This window comes from Puma concolor, chromosome C2 (genome assembly GCF_028749965.1).
Source record: "Puma concolor isolate L17-30 chromosome C2, mPumCon1.1.hap2, whole genome shotgun sequence".
NCBI classification, from domain to species: Eukaryota; Metazoa; Chordata; class Mammalia; order Carnivora; family Felidae; genus Puma; species Puma concolor.
The window spans coordinates 145,791,599-145,810,555 of NC_141675.1; the positions used below are offsets into that span (position 1 = coordinate 145,791,599).

At 39.0% G+C, this 18,957-nt stretch overlaps 3 protein-coding genes across 3 annotated transcripts; all 3 read left to right on the top strand.

Moving 5' to 3' along the window:
• The first annotated feature begins 1,570 nt into the window (after positions 1 to 1,570).
• LOC112850127 (keratin-associated protein 13-1-like) lies at positions 1,571 to 2,420 on the top strand. The gene has a single exon (XM_025913728.2). It carries the CDS (start codon positions 1,633 to 1,635, stop codon positions 2,116 to 2,118), a length of 486 nt encoding a protein of 161 aa, XP_025769513.2. The 5' UTR covers positions 1,571 to 1,632; the 3' UTR covers positions 2,119 to 2,420.
• A 5,488-nt stretch (positions 2,421 to 7,908) lies between these two features.
• Positions 7,909 to 8,760, top strand: LOC112849702 (keratin-associated protein 13-1-like). Its single transcript, XM_025913398.2, has one exon. It carries the CDS (start codon positions 7,982 to 7,984, stop codon positions 8,507 to 8,509), a length of 528 nt encoding a protein of 175 aa, XP_025769183.1. The 5' UTR covers positions 7,909 to 7,981; the 3' UTR covers positions 8,510 to 8,760.
• Positions 8,761 to 17,904: 9,144 nt separating this feature from the next.
• On the top strand, positions 17,905 to 18,575 carry LOC112850195 (keratin-associated protein 13-2-like). The gene has a single exon (XM_025913818.2). It carries the CDS (start codon positions 17,905 to 17,907, stop codon positions 18,343 to 18,345), a length of 441 nt encoding a protein of 146 aa, XP_025769603.1. The 3' UTR covers positions 18,346 to 18,575.
• The last annotated feature ends 382 nt before the right edge of the window (positions 18,576 to 18,957 follow it).

The following is an 18,957-nucleotide window of genomic DNA, read 5'->3' on the forward strand; positions in this document are numbered from 1 at the left end:
CTCTCTTTCTCTCTCAAAACAAATAAATAAATTGAAAAGAAATAAAAGACCTTCAGGGAGTTTTGAGTTCAAGAACGATTAAACCAAGACACTACTCAGCTATCCAGTAGAAGATCACTAAAATTGAGGATCCATAGCTGATTGATTCTCACACAAGTCAGCAGCCTCCAGGGCCAGCAGACTGGGATGGGGAGGTGAGGCAGGGACACCAGGCTGAGATAAGCCTGATCTCAGGATTGAAGCATCAGCTGAGGAGAAACGACACGGGACGTTACAGATGTGGCGTTACTAATAAATAGCAATGTTGAAAGGACCTTTTCTGTGTCATCAGAAATAATTTGAGTATTTTTTGGTACATAATTATGGAAGAAAAAGTGAGTTATATTCTATTCTTTCTACAGAAATGATGTTGACAAAATCATTGTCATATGTGAAAGTGATCAAAGACTATGCAGGCCATATAAAGGAAATGTTACAGATGATAGTGATGATTTTGATATCATATTGCTGTCTTGATTTTGTGATATTTGTGTTTTTATTGTCATCCTGTAAGTTTGTATTTGCTAATATTATTTTTATTCTAAATTAGCATTCGTGTTTATATCTCCTACTATATTCATAATGTTGTATTCTTTTTCTTAAAGAGGTCCCCCCAAATTATAAACTTCAAGATTGCAAGCTGGGGTCCTGTCTAGTTAGAAAGCAGGGACAGAATCATGTACCAAAAGCAGTGAGAAAAACAGAATCTGCCATGACTGGAGATACTCAGAAAGCATTCAAAACTTTAAGTATTATGGAAAGGTAGACCACAGGAAATTTTGCACATATAAATGTATCATACAAAAGCCATGAATTAAGTTCATTTTGAACCAATATGATATGATTGCACTAAAAGATAGAATATCCACAAGTTCTCTAGGGGGATAGAAGAAGTTCCAGATAGTCCTGTCCCTCTTTCTACCACTGTATCTTGTTTCTTTTTCTAAACAGTAGATTTTTACAACATATTTGTTCAGGATTACGCCCATTTCTAACTTCTCTTTCAATCTCTTTGGCTTCCTGTTATAACAGCCCTCTAGACTGGACATAGTAAGCATTGTTAATAGTAGGTACCGAATGCAAAATTATATTAGAGAGAGTAAATAAATGGCTTGATGTAGGGGCAATCTTTAGAAGGTTCCTCATCAAGACCAGATTTCTGCTTCTCAGACACTGACACAAAGTGGAGATGACTGCCTCAAAATCCCCACCTTAGGAAGAAAGCATTCCTCGGCCAAATCTGAGCACATGTACAACTAGTCATGACCAGAAAAATAAGAGGGGCTTCCTTGGCCATGACGGAGTACGCATTAATTACATATCGTCATAGCATTTGTAACATGGAGGTAATTCTTTGACATAGAGCTATAAAATGAGTGCACCCATAAATATAAGATGAAGAGAATTAGTTAACTCCAATTACAAAGAGGATTAGTGAGTTACATGTATGCAAATGAGGGACTCCAAATCTGGAAAAGATGGCACTGTAAAGTGCCACACCCATTGCTGAGAGTATATAAATGCCTTACTTGAGAAGCAATATTCAAGCACAGAATCTTCTGTCACTCAGCTGAACTCCCATCTCCTGCCAACATGTCCTACAGCTGCTGTTCTGGAAACGTCGCCTCCCAGTCCCTTGGGGGCTACCTGCGCTACCCAAGCTCCTCCTGTGGCTCTTCTTCCCCCAGCAACCTGGTCTACCGCACTGACCTCTGCTCTCCCAGCACCTGCCAGCTGGGCTCCTCCCTCTACAGCGGCTGTCAGGAGACCTCCTGTGAGCCCACCAGCTGCCAGACGTCCTGCGTGGTGTCCAGCCCCTGCCAGATGTCCTGCTCCCTCCCGAGGACCTCCACGTTCTGCAGTCCCTGCCAGACGACTTATTCTGGGTCTGCCAGCTTTGGGTCCAGAAGCTGCTATTCTCTGGGCTGTGGATCCAGTGGCTTCAGACCCATGGCTTGCAGAGTCCAAGGTTTCCCTTCCATGAGCTATGGATCTCAGTTCTGTCACCCATCCTTCTTGACTTCTAGGACCTACCAGTCTTCTTGTTACAAACCAATGTGTAGATCTGGCTTCTACTGATCACCTTACTAAATTTCTAACCTTATTGTTCATCTCACCAATACATCTACTCATAACCTTTATTCTCTTCATCACTTGCAGGAAGAATTAGCTTCTTATTCTTTGATTCTCAAATTCTCACCTAGTGTCTGCCCCCAAATACTGGCTGACAGATTTTATTTGAAAAATTCTCCAATGAATATACTCCCTGAACATAAGGTCTGAAGTCTGCATTGCAGATAAGATTCATGTTATTGGATTTTCTTCCAAAATCGTATGAAAAACCAAATGACTATAATCTAATAAACTTACTGCTTCTGATATCCAGCTGTTTATTGTTGTTAGTTGTTTATTGGCTAAGTTTTTTTACTGTGATAGATAAAGAAGATATTATGAAAATATCTATCTGCACCTGGAAATAGATTGGAAATCTTGAGAAATTGGGGACTTGAACTAATTTTGAGGGACCTCAGACATTTTTCTTACTCAAACTACAGGTAGTGGAAGACTATTTTGCGAATGGAAATCTCAGATTCAGGAATGGGATTGATTCCCTCACAAGAAGTGGTAAGGTAGCAGACTAGCTGATAGTTATATAAGGAATGCAGAGAACAAAAATAATGTTTAGATTTATATGGTGAGGCTTGCACATGAGAGAAAAATGGAATTGAACACAAATGAAAATGACTATGTATTAATTTTAGGTAGTTTGGCTTGAAGTCACTCACCCTTTCTTGGTAAAGGTGATAAGCACCTGTAATGTCACTGATGAGTTCTCAATATGATCTTCTGTATGTATGTGTAATGAGTGATGCCTTAACATTAGAGTGAAGAATCTAAATTCCTAAGGATGATTTCCACCTTAGTTTTGACTCATGTTTCAAACTAAAAGATAATAAGCATTTGGTACCGTCAGGAATGGTGATTTAATGCGTATTTAAACACACAAAAACATGGGCAAATATTATCTTTCATTTTCATGATATCATTCTCTGTTTTTTTAGGCAAAGTATTTCCAGGAATATCAAAATGCAAAGATAGATAGATTTTGATAAGGAACCTACTCCCGACTCGGGCTGTGTGCTAACAGTTCAGAGCCTGGAGCCTGCTTCAGATTCTGTGTCTCCCTCTCTCTCTGCCCCTCCCCTGCTTATGCACTGTCTCTCTGTCTCTCTCTCAAAAATAAATAAACATTAAAAAAAATTTTTTTAACGAAAATAAATTATTGAAAATTCAGTTAACTTACAGTTGAAGGAGATATTTATCAGGTGTGTCAATGGAATACATGGTTAAAAATAGTTGATGAATGGAGCACTTGGGTGGCTCAGTTGGTTAAGCATCCAACTTTATCTCAGGTCATGATCTCACAGTTGATGGGTTTGAGCCCTGCGTCAGGCCCTACGCTGACAGCTCAGAGCTTGGAGCCTGCTTCGGATTCTGTCTCTGTCTCTCTCTGCCCCTCCCCCCGCTCACGCTCTGTGTCTCTCTCTCTCTCAAAAATAAATAAACATTAACATTTTTGAAAAAAAGATAGTTGATGAGTAACTGTCACTCCATCATTTAGAGGTATTACATTTTATTTGTTTTTTTTTAGAGGTATTACATTTTAAACCACAATAATTCTTGTTTCCACCCCCTTCCATTCAAACCATTAAAATAGTTTAGTGCTCAGACGTTTACTTCTATTTCTCGTAATTCTAATCATTCTTTCATATTTTAAAAGCTAAATATTGTATCTAAGGATTAATTATGAATTTTAAAGTTATTCCTAAGGGGGACTAAGATAAAAATTGGTATACTTAGAAATGAAAAAAGTATATATTCAGAATTAATATCTTCTGCCTAGAAAAATCTAGATAAAGAAAATATATGTGACATGTTCAGAAATTACCAGGGACAAAACATCAGGGAGGTTTCAACCACCACAACAACAAAGTCTCAGAATTTGTGACTATTTTTAGATTAGGAATATTGCTGAATCCAAATGAGAGGCTGATGCAACTCATGAGCTCAGGTAACCAAAACTGAAGGTTACAAACTTCTAATGATTTTGACAAAAATTGTCTGAGACTCTGAACAAAACCTTAGGACTAGGGTAAGCCTCAAATATTGACCCCTTCCTATGAACTAAAGCTCAGTTCCAAATTATTTCAATGCTTGATTAGATTAGTATGGTATAGAGACGACCTTCAATAATTTCTTTACACAGACAGATATAGATATAAATGTAAATGCAGGTATAGCTTTATAGGTATAGATATAATTATAGATATACTTTTATATAGATATGGATGAATATATAGATGATAAAGATAGATGATGTAGATACAGATCATCTGATACCCTTGGGAAATTCACCAGGCTTTAAGAAGTTAAGAAATGATTAAATCCAAAATATGTATCATGTAGTAGAAGTCACTTTAGGAAATAAAAAGAGAAATTTAAGATTTTAAGAGAGAGAGAGAGAAATGTATTAAAATAACCAACTAAAAATTCTAAAATTGAAAAGTGCAGTAAGTTAAATGTAGAATTGTTGAATGGATTAAGAAGAAATTAGGCACAGCTGGAGAGACAATTGGAGATTGTTCTGGAGAACATATTCAAACTAACAAATAAAGAGAATGCATCAGAGTCAAAACTGATGAACAAAAGGAAGAGAAAACTTTAAAATCACCAACAGAGAGGGGCGCCTGGGTGGCGCAGTCGGTTAAGCGTCCGACTTCAGCCAGGTCACGATCTCGCGGTCCGTGAGTTCGAGCCCCGCATCGGGCTCTGGGCTGATGGCTCAGAGCCTGGAGCCTGTTTCGGATTCTGTGTCTCCCTCTCTCTCTGCCCCTCCCCCGTTCATGCTCTGTCTCTCTCTGTCCCAAAAATAAAAATAAACGTTGAAAAAAAAATTTTTGAAAAAAAAATAAAATCACCAACAGAGAAAGAAAATGCAAGTTACCTTCAAAAAAGCCGCAGTAAGATTGACAGCTGAATTCTAAACAGATAGAAAAAGGAAAGCAGGAAAATAATTAAATATCCTCAAATTTCTGAAGAAAGAACACTTTAAAGCTAGAATACTTGACTAGTGAGTATTTGTTTCAAAACTAAAGGAGAAATGTAGAATTTTCAGACAATCAAAAACATAAAGAATCTGTCACTACCTTTCCAGCACTAAAATATATAATAAAAGTTATATATAGTCAGAAGCAAAATAACCCCAGAACATACAAAAAAGATCTAAAAAGAAATGAAGAGTAAACAAAAGATATATATTGGGTAGATGTAAGCAAATTTGGGTCGTAAAAACAAGGAGGCAAATACCTATCAATATACATAAGCATAACTGAAATTATAATAATGAATATCCTAACATAATAATACATGAATTGGGATGCCTGTGTGCCTCAGTTGGTTAAGCATCCAACTCTTGATCTCGGCTCAGGTCATGATGGCTCGTGGGATCCAGCCCCACGTGGGGCTGTGCACTGACAGCTTGGAAACTGCTTGAGATTCTCTCTCTCCCTCTCTCTGCTCCTCCCTTTCTCATTCTTTCTCTCTCTCTGTCTCTCAAAATAAATAAATAAATTTTGAAAAAAGAGAAGCTGTCATTAAAAATAATAGTGCATGAATTGGGGTAAAGATAACTGACCCTAAGATTTCTGGCATTCTTGGGGCGCCTGGGTGGCTCAGTCGGTTGAGCATCCGACTTAGCTCAGGTCATGATCTCGTGGTCTGTGGGTTCGAGCCCCACGTCGGGCTCTGTGCTGACAGCTCAGAAACTGGAGCCTGCTTCGGATTCTGTGTCTCCCTCTCTCTCTGCCCCTCCCCCACTCGTGCTCTGTCTCTCTGTCTCTCAAAAATAAACACTAAAAAAAATTAAAAAAAAGATTTCTGACATTCTTGCATTGGGCAGGAAATAGTAAAAGTGTTCATTTATATTAGCAAGTCAACAAAGCATGCTGTGAACTCTAAGGCAGCTGTGTCCAGTAGAACCTCCTGTGTTGTTGAAAATATTTTTATCTGCATTTTCCAATATATGGCTTCCATCAGCCATGTGTATCTATTGTGCTCTTGAGACGTGGCTAATATGATTGGAGAACTAAACTTTTAATTTAATTTAATTTTAATTGATGTTAATTGAACTTGATATATGTGGATAGTAGCTAGTCTGTTGGATGGTGTGGCTTTAGGGTATCCTCTAAATGAATTACAAAGTCATGGATATCATCCTGAAAGTCTGACAGAATGATTGTGAAGAAATATCTTGTATTACATCTAATAATCTTCATGTCTTGTCATACAGCAAACTTTGGGGTTAGTAAAACGGAGGTAGCATTTTTTGTTTCTTTTTCCTGATGATTCTTTTTACTTTTTGCCTTCTCTGTTTCCTTATATTGAAGAAACTCTATTTTAAGTAGACAATAGTTTTGGTTTTTAGTCCAGTCTGATAGTCTAAGTCTTTTCTACAGATTATTTAGTCTATTATAGTTAACTTGATTATTGATAATTTGAAATTTCTACTTACACATTTTCTACGTGTAATAATAAATTTTCATACTTTTCTCACTTTTGGGAGAGGTAATAAAATGGTTAAAGTTAGAATTTTATCCTTTAAGTTATTTTTTTATAATTTCAAAAATTGTTAGTAAGTTTTCAAGAGGTTTTAATGATCATTCTTAATTACTGTTTACTTCTACCTATATATTAAGAACCACAAACCACTTTATTAGTGTTACGCACAATGAGTATTTAGACAATTCACTTATATTTCAGTCTTTTTTATTGCCTCCTGCAATTACAAGTTCCCCTCTGAGGTAATTGTCTTTCCAACTGGAGAAAATGCTTCAAGATTCATTTTAGTTAAGTTTTGCCTGATGTGGAGAACTCTATAAAAGAAAATATTTGGATATTTTACAATGGAAAAATAATCTTAAAGAAAACTGAAGTAGGGAAAAATGTTTTTACAATGAAGGCGATAATCGTAAGATAAGAACCTAAAGATAAAAATGACCAGAAAGTATTGTGTAATAAGACTCATCCTAGGAGAGCAGGATTACTGGACACATTGTAACTACAGGTGACAAAAGGGACAATGTGTATATGAAAAGCCATAAACTATATTAATACAGAACTTGTTTTTATTGAAATTACACACAGATGGAAAGACCCATAGTGTCACTAGTTACCTTCCTTCACCTCAAGAGTATTTGACTCTGAGTTTCTTCACACGTGTACAAACTGGTCTCCACTGAGATTTTTGTCCCAAATTAATCTTGCTTAGTCATTTTGCCTTTAAACGCTTGTCCTAATTTCTCCCTGTGACCCATCATATTTCTCAATCAATTTATCGTATCTACTTTCCCCTTTCCAATGGATTTGAGAGGTATATATATAATGTAATGTAATGTATGAGAAATAATTTTAGGGAATGAAATACATTTATAGAAAGAAAATCATTGGTGACAAATAAGGTGCCTCTATCCCACTGAGGTTCATCTCAATCCCTGCCTTTAGGGCTAAGCATTCCCCAGCCAATGTACAGGCAAAAAGCACAACGAGTCTCAGCCAAGGAGAAGAGTAGGGGGTTTCCTGGTCGTGATTAGTTGGCATTAATGACATACAGTCATAGCATTTCTGACATTGGGATGGTTCGTTGGCTTGGTGCTACATCACGATGAATTCTCCCACAAATATGAGATGGAAGGAATCATCTGCAATTAGAGAAAATATCACTGATATACATATAGGAAAATGAGAGATTCCAAGTGTGGGAAAGGTGACTGTAAAAAATACCACACCCATGGTTGACAGTATATAAATGCCCCAGTCTAGGAGGTGACATTTAAACTCAGAACCTTCTCACTGTAACTCAGCTGAACTCACATCTCCTGCCAACATGCCCTACAGCTGCTGTTCTGGAAACTTCTCCTCCCGCTCCCTTGGGGGCTACCTGCGCTACCCAAGCTTCTCCTGTGGCTCTTCCTACCCCAGCAACCTGGTCTACCGCACTGACCTCTGCTCTCCCAGCACCTGCCAGCTGGGCTCCTCCCTCTACAGAGGCTGTCAGGAGACCTGCTGTGAGCCCACCAGCTGCCGGACGTCCTGCGTGGTGTCCAGCCCCTGCCAGACGTCCTGCTCCCTCCAGAGGACCTCCACGTTCTGCAGTCCCTGCTGGACTGCTTACCCTGGGTCTGTGGACTGTGGATCCAGAAGCTGCCATTCCCTGGGCTGTGGATCCAGAAGCTGCTACTCTCTGGGCTGTGGATCCAGTGGCTTCAGACCCCTGGGTTATGGAGTCTGTGGTTTCCCTTCCCTGAGCTATGGATCCAGTTTCTGCCGCCCAACCTACTTCTCCTCCAGGAGCTGTCAGTCATCATGTTACAGACCAACCTGTGGATCTGGATTCTATACATCCACTTGTTAAGGGTGCAGACATTTTGAGGAGTGTGTCGAGTCTCTAAACAGGGAACCTATCATCTTCATGATCTTCAGGAAAAAGTCTTCAGTCACCTTTTCTCCAGCCACAAAGCACTGACCAAAAAAACCTGTCTCTAACATATACTGAACTTAATGATTAATTTTATTGGATTAGTTGATAGAATTGGTGGAATTAAATAAATGGTGAGATCAATTAATGGAATTTATGTTAATAAACATGAATTATCGTTAATGAAATAGTGGGATTCTTGTTCATGTATTTATTTTTTATTTATTTTTAAAATAATTTTTAAATGTTTTATTTGTGAGAGAAAGAGGGCGAGAGAGAGAGAGAGAGAGAGAGAACGAGTGGGGAGAGACAGAAAGAGGCAGACACAGAATCCGAAACAGGGTCCAGGCTCTGAGCTGTCAGCACAGAGCCCGACACGGAGCTCGAACTCATGAACTGTGAGATCATGACCTGAGCAGAAGTCAGCTGCTTAACTAACTGAGCCACCCAGGCACCTGTCTTGTTCATGCATTTTATTCACAAGAGATGAAAACCCAAATGAACATAATGTAATAAACTCATTCATTCTGCCTTCCAAATATTATGCTAATTTTATTGTTAGTTTTAACTGGGTAAGGTGTTTGAATTTTTTTGTTTTCTGGTTTTTTGGTTTGTTTTTTTTTTTGTTTGTTTTTGCTTTTTTGGGGGGTATTTAATAAGTCAATTTTTACCATGTCTATGGGAGCAAACTTTGTAAACCTAATAATAGATTGATGAATTTGAGCTAATTTATTTGGGGCTTTAGACATTTATTTCTTTAAAACTTTTTTTCTGGGGCACCTGGGTTGCTCATTCAGTTGGGCGTCCAACTTCGGCTCAAGTCGTGATCTCACTGCTCGTGAGTTCAAGCCCCGAGTTGGGCTCTGTGCTGACAGTTCGGAGCCTGGAGCCTGCTTCAGGTTCTGTCTCTGTCTCTCTGCCCCTCCCTTGCTCACGCTCTCTCTCTCTCTCTCTCTCTCTCAAATATAAAATAAAAGATAAATTTTTTTTTAATTTTTTTAAACGTTTATTTATTTTTGGGACAGAGAGAGACAGAGCATGAATGGGGGAGGGACAGAGAGAGAGGGAGACACAGAATCGGAAGCAGGCTCCAGGCTCTGAGTCATCAGCTCAGAGCCTGACGCGGGGCTCGAACTCATGGACCGCGAGATCATGACCTGGCTGAAGTCAGACGCTTAACCGACTGCACCACCCAGGCGCCCCAAAGATAAAAATTTTTAAAGACACTTCCTTTCTGTAATCCTTTTTTATGCATACCTAAACTTTATATGAATAATAATCTCAAGAGCAGTATAGAGCATATTTCCTCCAAAGGATGCAGGACCTTGGTGTTGGCTGACAAAAGGAAAAAAATACATCTGATACATCTAAATTCCTGGACGGTGGCAATTGACCTGGTCAGCTAATTAGGCACCTGGAAAGGAGAATATTAGAATGCTGATACAAAGGAATCTGGTGTAGAGGCATGTGGATAGACACACGCAGGTGGACACACAGTGTGTATTTCTTCTTAGTGCCCACTGGAATGCATCAACCATGGAAGAAACAATCAAGTAGACAAAATGACTCCGCCGGTTGACGTGAGCCTACCTCCATCAGCAGTCCCTACAATGCTGGCAAGATGAACAAGTGCACAAAATGACCCAGAGGCTATGAATGGGTACAGTAACATAAGCAGAATCTACTTACAAAGCTGATACAATTATGCCACCTGTGACTGTCCAATCTCAGTAACGGAGGCTAATGCTAAACTCTCATCATGACATTAGTGTTCAAGGAGACCAACTGGCAGCTTGGTTGCAAGTTGAACGTGGTCCTCTTCTGCCCTGGAAAGATCAGTGTTCATTCTCAAACATGTAGATATGCATTCAGAGTATGAGTTTGCTTTTTATGCTTACCACAGCAGCGCCATTATTCAGGAGTTAATGAATAGCTCCATCTACCAGCATGGGACTGCTCCCACTGTAGCGACCAATCAGGAAATCCACTTTACAGTAGGGACGATATATGTCGAGATCCACAGGTTTTAGGAAAAACCACAGCAGCCTGAAGCTACCTGCCCAATACTGCATTGGATTAGTGTACTGACTGCAAAACTGAGCATGGAGGCAATGCCCTCAAAAGACTGAGCTCCAAGTATCCACCTACTATTACTTTCAGTGACTCATTTAAAAACTTTGTGCTTCCTATTTCTACAGCTGGAATTTTCAAGGATGGAGACCCAGTTCTCAAAGGCAGACTTCTTAAGGAACACAACAGGCGTCTCACTGAACCGTAGCTATGGCTGCTGCCTGAGCTCTTTGGGCTCCTTATTGTCAGGAACCGAAAGGCAAATGAATAAATAAATAAATAAATAAATAAATAAATAAATAAATAAAATAAAAAAGAGTTGTCATCCATCTATCCCTGGGTGGATGACCCTGATCAGTAGAAAGTGCTAATGTTACTGTTACACAGTGAGGGAAGGGGGAATACGTGTGCAGCTCAGTGAATCTACTTGGATGGCTCTTAGAACCTCCCGTCCAACTGTGGACATGATTTGTCAAATGCAGTGATTCTCACAAGAAAAAAGTACACTTATCAGTATTCATACTTCTCAAGAATAAGTCTTGGGTAACACCATCCGAGAAATCCACCATGACCACCAGAGGTGGTAACGGAGGGCGAGGCAAATGTTTCATGGATGGTGAACGAGGGCGATGGTGAGCACCAGCTAGAGCCACAAGATCAAATGCAGTGACAGGGACTGTGTTTCATGCCACGGCCTTGCCCTTTTATTATTCCCCTCAGGAATAGAGGCCTACCAGAGCCATGGAGACTCTCTCTCCTGACACGTTGACCCTGAAGGTGCCACCAGCGGACTGTGACGGGTACAGATCGGCACTGGAGCTCACATCACATTGCTGCACAAGAGGAATAGCTCTCTGGCTTTGACAAGGGAAGCCAGCTGACAGGCTTTCTCTGTTGGCTTCTTTGGGCTCTGCCTCCCCTTTTAGCTAAGGTCAAGTTTTTCTCATGGCAGTCAGTGACTGAAAGAGGTGGTAGAATGGCTTTGTTCATTCACAGGTGCTACTCTTTTATAAACGTTTTGTTCTTCTATCCCTGTCTCAGTGCCTGCTTCCTGAAGAATACAACTACCAAGTTGTTTCTCTATTTTTTTTGAAATTTGTTGTTTCCACCTAAGTTGATTTTCCTTCAGCCCCCACAATCTCTCTTAGTATTTATTACAGTGCAAATTTATCTGACATAGTCAACCCATTGGAAATTAATGCTCATTTATTTTACTATTCAAAAGAAAAAGTTGTTCTAGGAGGTGAACCCCAGGTTCTTTTAAAATTTGGATGATGCAAATGAAAACACAGTAAAACCTTGGTTTGTGAGTATAATTCATTCCAGAAACATGCTTGTATTCCAAAGCACTTGTGTATCGAAGCAAATTTTCTCATAAGAAACAGTGGTAAGTCATGTGATTCGTTCCACAGCCCAAAAATATTCATATACAAATGATTATAATACTGTAATAGAATACAAAATAATAAAGAAAATACAAATTATAAAGAAAAATAAACAAATTAACCTGCACTTAACTTTGAAAACCTTCATGGCTGGTGCAAGGGAGATGAGAGAAAGGAGGGTTGCTGTGTAGGATGACTTTCGCTATCACTAATGGAATCACTGCTATCTATTGGCTCAATGGAATCTTTTTCTTTTTGTGCAAATTTAACAAGGAACCTACCCAATGACACTTGCTTTTGCCTCCTTTTGAAGATTTCACAGAAATGTGACATTGCATTGATGATCACCCACAATCTTGCAGTGAGAGAGAGAAAAAGAGAGGAGAGAGAACCATTGGCTCAGTTGTGATCATGTGACATCCAGCATCACATACTACTTATATTGCAAGACATCGCTTATTTATCAAGTTACAATTTAGTACAAATGTTTGCTCATCTTGTGGAACGTTCACAGAACAAGTTACTCACAACCCAAGGTTTTACTGAATGTGAAAATACATTAGATATTATTTGTTTTAAATGGCATTTAGATGAAAAGATCTCCATAGGCTAAAAGTAGGTAGAAGAGATACCTAAAATCCCTGTCTTTTCCTTTTTCCCAGATTCCCACATTGTCACCATCACCCCCGCTCCCTCTTCTAATGGCCTGAGTCAATCTCTTCTTGTGACACCGTCTCGAGTCAGTCTTTTTGAGTCTCTTTGCCTTTAAATGTTTGCCTGGCTCCTTCCTATTTCTAGCCACTTCTCATTATGTGTTATTTTTCTTTCCTCCATTGGATGTAAGAAGTTCTGTATAATAATATGTGATAGATGGAGTATGTGATAGATGGAGAATAAATTTGGAGAATGTAAATCAGTGGTGACAAGTAGAATCAATCATTAGAAGCATCCTTATAAAAAATAAATCTATGTCACTTATCACTTGGCACAGTAGAAAAGTGACAGCAAGAATCCCGGAGCGAAGCAAGAATAGATATACATGCAGTCATAGCCAGGGAGAGAAGGAGCTTTCCTGGCTGTAACAGGTTGAGGATCGCTGACAAATAGTTCTGGAATTTCTAAGATAGGAATGATCATTGGCTTTGTGTTATAATAACAAATTATAGCACCCACAAGTACAATAGGTACGAGTCTAGTCAAGTGCAATGACAGAAGATTGATGATTTACACAAATGCAGAAGAGGGTATACAGATGGTATAAGAAGATTGTACCTATACTCTGACTCTGCCATGCCAATTGATGAGTATAAAATACCCCGTGCACAAGATCACCTTAAGCCTCAGAATTTTCTCAACTCTCAACATGAGTCACAACTGCTGCTCTGGAAACTTCTCCTCCCCCTCCCTTGGGGCCTACCTGAGCTACCCAGGTTCCTCCTGTGGCTCTTCCTACTCCAAGGATCTGGTTTACAGCACTGACCTCTGCTCTCCCAGAATATAGGCAGTGCTCTTCTCTCTGCAGTAGCTGTCAGGACACCTGCTGTGAGCCCAACAGCTGCCAGACATCCTGCATGGAGTCCAGCCCCTGCCACACATCCTGCTCCGCTCTGCAGTTCCTGCCAGTCAACTTATCCCATATCTATGGACTTTGGGTCCAGCAATGACTTCTTTCTGGGTTATGGATTTAGGAGCAGCCATTCACTGGACTATGGATCCAGTGGTTTCAGACCCTTAGGTTATGGAGTCCATGATTTCTCCTTCCTGAGCTATAGACCCAGTTTCTGCCACTACATTTTGCTTCTAGTAGCCTCCAGCCATCTCGTTTTCAACCTATCTATCTATTTGACTTCTACTAATCAACTTGTTGAGATCTAGTACATTTATGAAAAATCATCAAAATGTAGTTCCATCATGCTCATTATTTCCAGTGGCAACTATCTTAGTCTTTGATCGCCAGTTCCATACCCAGTCTTTTTCCATCAATCATAGTCTAACAGACTGATTCCTGCACCCTTTTAATTTAATGACTTAATTCCAAAATGAGCATAATATCAGCATTACAGATTGAATTCATGAAAATTTGTTTCCAAATGGATAAAAAGTAAAATAAGTATAACCCAATAAACTAATGCATTCTGGCACTGAAATATTTGTATGTTATTATTTATACATTATTGACCAGAGTTTGTGTTAAGTTTGATGTGGCTGTTTTAATAAGAGCTCAATTTGCATCTCAGAGTAAATTTTGGAAGTCTGGATTTGATCTAATTTCTTCCGACTATGGATATTTTTCTCACTCAAACTATAGTTACTGGACATCCATATTTTATAGTTTTGTTTTAAGTTTATTTGTTTTGAGAGAGAGAGAGAGAGAGAGAGAGAGAGAGAGAGCAAGAGAGTGTACTCAAGCAGGGGAAGGGTACAGAGAGGGAAAGAGAGAATCCTAAGCAGACTCTGCACTATAATGACCCGAGGCAAAACCAGGAATCAGATGCTTAACTAACTGAGCCACCCAGGTGTCCCAATATATTTTACAGTTTTAGGTCTTATGAATGAAGTTCTGAGACTTAGGGTATATTTTGTGTCTTTCAAAAAAAACGGATTTTATCTATGTACAGAGAGAATGTGACTATGTAGTTGACAGATTCATCAGGAACTTCATGAACAATAATAACACTTAGGTTTAAGTGGTTAGTATGATAAATGAAAGAAAAACTAAAAGCCAGTTTAAAAAGATGTAAGAGTCTTAAATTCTAATGAGCTTACCCAAATCTTATTTTAAAATGGCCAGATTCATGCATCTGATGATGAGTGTCCAATGTCATCCACTTTTCTATATGTATGGAAAGATATTCTTGGTGGGGAAAATGTGTCTGATGCCCTATTAGTGTTTTAGTCAAGCCCAAACTAAATATAGGTGGAAAAAAAAAAGCTTTTTATGGCAACAGACTTTACTATTTCATTTGGATGTCACTATAAAGTTGGGGACACTATATGTTTACTCTTTGGGTAACATTCTCAGCTTTCACAGGCTAAATAGCTAAAGAAGCCCCTGTGAGACTAAAATAGCAGCAGATTACGAAGGAATAAAAACAAGTTACAAAAAGACATTATCCTTATCTAGTGCCATAATCAGGGTTCAAAGAATATCCTACTCATTATTTTTAGACCCTCAAATAGATCTACGAAAAGACTATTTTTAAAATTCAGGTGTTTTAAGTAGGAGGAATTGAATACAATTGAGGTGTTTTAAGTAGCAGGATCAGAGACTTCGCTAGTCATGACAACCAAAATTGTCTCTCCAGATATTGCCCAGTATTCCTTGGAGGATAGAAGGCACAACTGCTCTTGTTTGAGGAACCATTTATCTAAACTAACGCATGGAGAGAAACAGAGGTGAAAAGAATTTATGCAAATATGGACCATAGTGAAAAGATTGAACATACTTGTCTTTGGAGTCCTAAAACAGGTACAAGAGAGAATTGGGGAGATAATATGTTGGGGAGAAACCGCTAAAAATTTTCCAAAACAAAGCCAATAAACAGTGCCAACTAAAAGTTAGATAAAAATCGAGAAAATACATCTACAGGCTAGTAAAACTCATGGACACCAGTGACAGGAATGTTTCTAGGAAACCTGAGAAAGAAAGCCAATTTCCTTCTAAAAAGGAAAAAAAAAAAAGTGATGATGGGACTAAAATATGAATTATTTACAAAGATAATTGAATGAAATATTCAAAATTCTGAAAGAACACAGATGTCATCCTAGAATGCTATGCTCAATCAATGTGTGCTTCAAAACTGAAGATAATTTCAGACAACGAAAAATTCAAGAGAATATCTAAGCAGCAGACTGGCAAACAAAAAATATGTACTAGATGTTGTCTGTTATTGAGGAGGAAAAAGTCTGAAATCCAGATATGAGCTACATTCTTCTCCTTTTTTAAAAACCATTGTGTTTTTTTGGTTACGGTATGGCTTCCCAGTGGACATATTTACTGGGATACAAATGACCCCTAGCCAACATTGGGCAAATATAATAAAAATACCTTCTAGATAACCCATAGACAACACATCATCTGATGGCATAAATCTTAATATCCCAAGTCATGGTTTTTAAGCTCCTGGCTACTTGTTAAGATGATTAATTAGAGTGGAATCTTCCAGATGGTTAGTAACAGGATGAAAAGCAACTCCCATAAAATAATTAGATGGGTGGCAAAAGTAGGATCTAAAGTATATGATGGGAATCTCTTGGTTCCACAAACCACAGATAGGAAAAAAATTAGGTAGAAAACAGAGATGGGAATCAAATACCTATTTGGAAGCCATTAGTTCCCCAACTCAGAGCCAGCATTTTAATATAAAGTATCCCAATAATTTTATCAACGTTTATTTATTTTTGGGACAGAGAGAGACAGAGCATGAACGGGGGAGGGGCAGAGAGAGAGGGAGACACAGAATCAGAAACAGGCTCCAGGCTCTGAGCCATCAGCCCAGAGCCTGACGCGGGGTTCGAACTCCCGGACCGCGAGATCGTGACCTGGCTGAAGTCAGACGCTTAACTGACTGCGCCACCCAGGCGCCCCTCCCAATAATTTTAAATGTGGATAAATAATTCTACTTTAGGAAAAAAAAAAAACTAGCGTGGAGGTGTACATTGTGCCAATATGATACCTGAACTGCATTTGGTACATGGGATTAGCCCTTTGAAGAAGAGATCCCAGATGGCACTCTGCCATTGAGGTTGGGTGAAAAGATGAGCATCTAGGAAGTGGATCTCATCAGACACCTAATGTGATGATGCCTTGATCTTGGATGTCCCTGCTTCCAGAACTGTAAGAAATAAATGTTTGTTGTATATAAGTGACTCAGTCTGTGATATTCTGTTATAGTAGCTGGGATGGACTAAGACAGGTTATCTATCTATCTATCTATCTATATATTTTTTTTCAAATTGGCAACATTTGGAGATGTTCTAGCTATGTTCTAGCATTTTTCACTACTTTATAAGCATCTGATTCTTGATTTTGGTTCAGGTCATGATCTCACGGTTCATGAGATTGAGCATTTACTTTTTCCCCTCACCTCAACTGATAAATACTCTGATTCTCTTCTCATGGGCTCAAATTGGTCTCCATCTGTAACTCTGTTCTGATGTACTGTTCGTTTATCTTGCTTCCAAATACTTGTCCTGGATCCTTTCTGTTCCAAGACTTTCTCCATTCAACTTGTAACATTGTTAGGCCTTCATCCAGTATGAGATACTCTGCATTAATATTTAATACTTGGAAAATAATTTTTGGATAAAAATGAATGAATTAAAACAAGTAGTTTTTCCATTTTTAGAAGGTTTTTTGGCAAGGTCAAAGCTATGCCTATAACCGAAAGAAAGAAAGAAAGAAAGAAAGAAAGAAAGAAAGAAGAAAAGAGAGAAAGGTGATGTCATTTTAATCTCCACCCTTAGAAGGAACTCATACCCCAGCCAAACCAGAATCAGATACAGGTACAGCATATACCAGGAAGAAAAGGAGGGGCATTCTCGGCCAAGATGACATGGCCATTAATGCAAAACGGTCATAACATTTCTGACATAAGAATAGTTCATTGGCTTTGTGTTATAACAAAATTTATTATAGTCCTCATAAATGCAGTAGGTGCGAAACTACGCAGCTGCAATTACAGAGAAGATGATTGAGTTAATACTATGCAAATGAAGGAGTACAAACATAGGGATGATGCCCTTGTCACTTTCGACATCTGCAGCTGAGAGTATATAAATGCCACCGTCCCGGAGGTAGAATAGACCTCAGAATATTCTCAGTGTGAATTCAGGATTCTTTGTGTTTTCTCAGCTGAACTCACATCTCCTATGAACATGGGCTTCAGCTGCTGCTCCGGAAACTTCTCCTCCCACTCCCTTGGGGGCTACCTGCGCTACCCAAGTTCTTTCTACCCCAGCAACCTGGTCTACCGCACTGACCTCTGCTCTCCCAGCCCCTGCCAGCTTGGATCCTCTCTCTACAGCAGCTGTCAGGAGACCTGCTGTGAGCCCACCAGCTGCCGGACGTCCTGTGTGGTGTCCAGCCCCTGCCAGATGTCCTGCTCCCGCCCAAGGACCTCCACACTCTGCAGTCCCTGCTGGATGACTTATGCTGGGCCCAGAGGCTTCAGACCCCAGGGTTATGGAGTCCGTGGCTTCCCCACCTTGAGCTATGGATCCACATTCTGCCACCCAACCTATTTTGGTTTTCGGCATCTCCAGCCATTTTGCTACAAACCAATCTATGGATCTGGCTTCTACAGATTAACTTGTTGAATGTCTGGATCTTTTTGCAGAATATTAACTTTTTTTTTTTTTTTTCCACAAGAAACAACTCTCTATGATCTCCAGAGACTAATTCCTCACCCTTTCTGTGGCCACGAGCTTAGCTTTCAGATTGGTTCTTGCCATATGTAAAACTAAGCAATAAACATAAGATTTCAATCATATAGCTCTATTGGTGATGGAAATCATATAATTATTGCATACACAATCCCTGCTTGGGATTCTCTCTCTCCCCCTCTCTCTGTCCTGTCCTGCTTATTCTCACTCTCTCTCTCTCCCTTAAAATAAATAAATAAACTTTAAAAAAAGCTTTAAAGTGTTTGTCTTTAGATATTTTCCTTTTTATATAAACTGTATAAATGAGTATCTCAAGATCTATAAAAATCTAATCTCTTAAATCATGTGAGACCCTGTATCTCTCTTCATAGGAGAAGAAAAGCACAAAAGTTGGTAGATATATGCAAAATGCAGAGGGAAAGATTAAAATTTAGATACAATGGTAGGTTTGCACATGAAAAAAATTAAATGTAAATCTAACTTGTGACTGTATATTTTCAGGAACTACTAAATATAAATGTTGAATAACTTCCATGAGACTCATCC

Coding starts and splice junctions, on each gene's coding strand:
- LOC112850127 (XM_025913728.2), top strand. CDS start 1,633: ATGTCCTACAGCTGCTGTTCTGGAAACGTCGCCTCCCAGTCCCTTGGG.
- LOC112849702 (XM_025913398.2), top strand. CDS start 7,982: ATGCCCTACAGCTGCTGTTCTGGAAACTTCTCCTCCCGCTCCCTTGGG.
- LOC112850195 (XM_025913818.2), top strand. CDS start 17,905: ATGGGCTTCAGCTGCTGCTCCGGAAACTTCTCCTCCCACTCCCTTGGG.